Here is a 5,000-nt window from a genome sequence, read left to right as displayed (position 1 = left end):
GATGGCGATGCCGTATCCGGTGGAAGCGAACACTTTCCCAGAGCCGATAGTCACCAGCTTGCAGCCTTCATCACGACCTGCCATGTAGTTCAGCACGGCAGCGTCGTAAATAAACGCATCCAGCTTCCTAAAGTGCACACACACACGTTTACACCAGTTTAGCCTTCTGAGTATTCGTATGGCTCCTGTTTCCATGTTAGTTCTGTTAGCAGTTGGTGCTAAGTGTACAGTAAGTCAATTTTGTAGCCTTTTCTTATCAGTTCTCCAATAAACACTGATTGCTCTCATCTCCTCTCTAAAGTGTCTTTATTTTGTATAAACAAAAAAAACCTACCAGGAATTTAGTAGCTTGATATTGTTGCTAAGTGCAATTAAAGATAGATATTAATAATAATAATCTCTTTCAGAGTGATTTACCAGTAAGTCCGATATAAAAGTTGATGTTCCGGATGATTCCGTCACATTTCTGCTCTTTACTAATGTCTGTGTGACTCCATGTCTGTGTATTAGCCATAAGTACATCATTAGCCTTCATAGCTAACCGACGTCTCAGTGTTTTCATGGCTTTACTTGAACATTTTGTGCGTTCGAGTTCCCGTCATCTGATGTTTTTCTTCAGAATAAATGTCCTAACTTGTTTTACTTGCTCTTGTTAATAAGGTACAGTCAGTTTTACTGTAGTTAGTATTACATAATAAGCTACCTAGGAGCTTATATAAAGTAGCTAGCCACCATTTCACAGTGGTTAGCTTTAAATAGCTCCATAAGGTCATGTTCATATTTAAAGCTCAGTAGAACTGAGGATTTAATTCTGCATCTGTCCAGACCTCAGACATAAGTCTCCAGTGATGACCTGAAGATACATGAGAGTTTGGGGCAGAGTTCAAAAAGAGGCGTGTCTCGGATATGCATATTCATGAGCTTGTATGTGTGGTTTTTTTTGTTTTTGTTTGTTATTGCATCAGCATCGTTTAAAGTATATATCTGTGAAATATAGTGAATATCTGGGATCGGGGATGTGGTAGGTCAGTGGTTAAGGTGTTGGGCTAGTGATCATGGGAAGGTCATGGGTTTGAACCCTAGCTGCCACTGCTGGGCCCCTGAGCAAGGCCCTTAACCCTCAGTTGTAAGTCACTCTGGATAAGTGTGTGTGCTAAATGCTGTAAATGTAAATATCTGTCATTCGATGCATTTCTCAGGTTTATTGAGTTAGTAAATGTCTGTTACTGCACTATATATAGATTTATGTAAGACATGGAGCATGTGACCATGTGTTCTGGTTCTGACCCAGCTTTCAGACTCTGCAGAGCTTCATCAACGTTGCGCTGGTGGAATTTCACCATGTACGAGTGCATTTCCTTATAATTATTACGGATGTTCCTCTCGGTACTGCCGTTTGGCACAGTACCAAACCGAAACGGAGGAGAGAAGTCATTAGGTCTCTGGAACTGCAAGAAAAAGAGAGATCCGGGAGACAGAGATATTTTAAAAAATCTTGTAAAAGATTGCAAAACTGCACAACTCAGAACGGCTGACAAGATTATCATGAGAATAATTCTGGTGCTCGTTGTGACTGTATACCTTTTTGTCGCTGAGACCCGAGACCTGGTCCACGTACTCCTCCTGGATCATGAAAGCTGCAAGGTTGGCAGTGTAGCTGGCCAGGAAGATCACAGCGAAGAAAGCCCACACAGACACCATGATCTTACTGGTCGTTCCTCTGGGGTTCTGTACAGGAACCGAGTTGTTAAACACCAAACCCCACAGCAGCCAGATCGCCTTTCCGATAGTGAATGACGGACCTCCGGGGTCTGGTAGAAAAAACATGGTTGTAGTTGAAGATTAATGGTTTAGGTAACACTCATGCTAATAATTAACTAAATTAAACTGAGAGAGAATGAACCTTCTCTTCCTGTCTCTCGGTTCAGTTAATTAAATCGAAGACAGCTTTATTGGTATGACTGTTATTTAAATTATTAATCAGACAAAAAGCCTAAGACGGATAGACCCACAGACCGATTTTTAAAAATAGAGAACTCACTTCTTCCGTCAGCGAGACAGCGGTTGTAGCCCACAGGACTGAAATATTCAAACACAAACACAGCGATGGCAGAAACCAGCAGCAGCATGACGAACATCATCACCCACACGTCTGCACTGAAGGGCTCTGAACACACACACACACACACACACACACAAAACACAAACTTCAGCACATCCAGTAAAGACACTACAGAGTATTTTTTGTACATTAGTCGAGCCAGATCAGCACCGTAGCAGAAGAAGCTGCAGTTATAAATGTTCGAGTGTTCTGTAGTATTTTTGAGGAGGTTTTTACCCAGAAATGCTGATGGTGACACGGTGCCATTGCTGCGGGAGACCATGACACTGATTCCAGTTTCAATGAAAGGCACTGAGAAGTCGATGACCTCTGACCTTTCCTCGTTTATAGTGAGAGAACCGACAGCCATGTGAGCGTTTTTCAACACCACCTTGAGCAGAAGATAAAGACACGTTACTTTGGCTCACAGTAAAGGAATGATTGGAATTATTTGGAATTATATGTGACGGACACCTAGCAGGAGGCAAGGAGGTGGAACAAGACAAGCTGAGAACCAGTGAAGAATAATCCCTAAGTCTGAACATAAAGCCCAATCATGACGCCTTAATCCCTAGCCTTAAATCTGAACTAGCCCTTAGCCTTAATACCGACCGCAATCCCTAGATCATAAACAGTTTGCGTACCGACAGAACTGCTCTCCTGAGGACGCCATCGCTCATCTTCTCCACACTACAATGAGCCACCCAAAAGGGAATTATGCAAAAATGCTGTTTGTGGACTACAGTTCAGCGTTTATCACCATAATTCCCTCCACGCTGTCCTCTAAGTTGGAGGTCCTGGGACTCAGCCTGCCGCTGTGTCAGTGGATCTCCAACTTCCTGACAGACAGAGCACAAGCCGTACAGGCCTCATCCACCCTCACCCTCAGCACTGGAGCCCCCCAGGGTTGTGTTCTGAGCTCCCTGCTGTACTCACTGTACACGTATGACTGTGTGGACATTTCCAACTCCACCACCAACATCAAGTTTGCTGACGACAACGACGAGACGGCCTACCTAAAGGAGACTAAAAACCTGGAGAGATGGTGCCAGGAGAACAATCTTCTCCTGAACGTCAGCAAGACCAAGAAGTTGATAGTGGACTTCAGCACAAAGCAGGAGCGGTCATACCAACTGCTAAACATCAACGGGACCCCAGTAGAGAGAGTGGACAGTTTCTGATACCTGGGTGTTCACATCACACAGGACCTGTCTTGGTCCTGTCACATCAACACCCTGGTGAAGAAGTCCCGGCAGCGTCTGTACCATCTGAGACGGTTAAGGGACTTCAAACTACCCTCTCAGGTGCTAAAGACTTTCTACACCTGCACCATTGAGAGCGTCCTGACGGGTAGCATCACGTCCTGGTTTGGGAACAGCACCATGCAGGACAGTAGCAGCAGTACCACTTTATACACACCGTACTGCACCTGGACACTTTAAGGACAATCATTAAAAACCATATGCATTCATGTATATGTATATGTGTGTGTGACTAACCCTGTATTCTACACCATAACCCCATCAGACTAACCCTGTATTCTACACCATAACCCCATCAGACTAACCCTGTATTCTACACCATAACCCCATCACACTTACCCTGTATTCTACACCATAATCCCATCAGACTAACCCTGTATTCTACACCATAACCCCATCACACTTACCCTGTATTCTACACCATAACCCCATCACACTTACCCTGTATTCTACACCATAATCCCATCAGACTAACCCTGTATTCTACACCATAACCCCATCAGACTAACCCTGTATTCTACACCATAACCCCATCAGCCTAACCCTATCATAACAATAACACTCTAACAAAATCTATCCTAAACCCTTCAACTTAATGTGATCTCTCCATGAGCCCTAAACCCTAAACCCTTAACATTTAAGCCTAAACCTTAAACCCTAAACCCGAACCCTAAACCCTGAACCCTAAACCCTAAACCCTAAACATTAAACCCTAAACCCTAAACCCTGAACCCTAAACCCTAAACCCTAACTCCACATTAATGAGACACAACCATGAGAGGAATAAGAACAGGACGAGAAAGAGTGAAAGTGGGTTATCACACTAGGTCATGCTGGAAATAGACATTCTACTTTACCATACACTTTCCCTCTCTCTCTCTCTCTCTCTCTCTCTCTCTCTCTCTCTCTCTCTCCGTGTCTCTCTCCCCGCTTCTCTCTTTCTCTCTCTCTCTCTCTCTCTCTCTCTCTCTCTCTCTCTCTCTCTCTCTCCGTGTCTCTCTCCCCGCTTCTCTCTTTCTCTCTCTCTCTCTCTCTCTCTCTCTCTCTCTCTCTCTCTGCCTCACACACACACACAAACACTCTCTCTCTCTCTCTCTCTCTCTCTCTCTCTCTCTCTCTCTCTCTGTCTGTCTGTCTGTCTGTTTAGCCCTACATACCTTATAGTCAAACAAAACAAGACATTCTGTATAAGGTGTATGTGTGTGTTTGTGTGCGAGTCTTTTCATTCATTTGTCTTCTCTCTCTCCCTCTCTCTCTCTCCCTCTCTCTCTCCCTCTCTCCCTCTCTCTGTTATGAAACTGACCTACGTGGGTGGTAGTGAGATGGAGTTTTGCAGGACTTGTGTGAGTGTGAATGTATGTGTGGAAAATCAGTGATTTGCTGCAGATGAATGTAAAATGGCTGTTTATCAGTAAAGCAAAGCAGAACTCCATCTAATCTCCAGGACAAACAAGTAAACTTTAATCTTAAACCCAGTCCTAACCACACATCTACCCTCTATTACTAACATCTTATTCTGTAGGAGACAATAAACACTAATGAACCTTAATACTGAACTCTAAAATCTATGAAACTAAAGTTAACCTGCAAAAGTCAGTCAGAATCCTTAAACCTGAATCCACAGGAAATCTGAGACA

At 43.7% G+C, this 5,000-nt stretch overlaps 1 protein-coding gene across 8 annotated transcripts in view; it reads right to left on the bottom strand.

The window, feature by feature from the left end:
- Window positions 1–5,000, bottom strand: part of LOC113640112 (glutamate receptor ionotropic, NMDA 2B) — a 59,538-nt gene that overhangs the window by 7,325 nt on the left and 47,213 nt on the right. For all 8 annotated transcript variants that reach the window (XM_047816812.1, XM_047816810.1, XM_047816808.1 and 5 more), the window contains 5 exons: window positions 2,339–2,492; window positions 2,042–2,167; window positions 1,582–1,811; window positions 1,288–1,448; window positions 1–127 (listed from right to left, as the gene is read on the bottom strand). The exon at window positions 1–127 is cut by the window's left edge and continues 61 nt beyond it. In XM_047816812.1, coding sequence (XP_047672768.1) covers window positions 1–127; window positions 1,288–1,448; window positions 1,582–1,811; window positions 2,042–2,167; window positions 2,339–2,492 — 798 coding nt within the window. The remainder of the gene's footprint in view (window positions 128–1,287; window positions 1,449–1,581; window positions 1,812–2,041; window positions 2,168–2,338; window positions 2,493–5,000) is intronic.

This window comes from Tachysurus fulvidraco, chromosome 7 (genome assembly GCF_022655615.1).
Source record: "Tachysurus fulvidraco isolate hzauxx_2018 chromosome 7, HZAU_PFXX_2.0, whole genome shotgun sequence".
Taxonomy (NCBI): Eukaryota; Metazoa; Chordata; class Actinopteri; order Siluriformes; family Bagridae; genus Tachysurus; species Tachysurus fulvidraco.
This window is presented reverse-complemented; position numbering and strand designations above follow the sequence as displayed.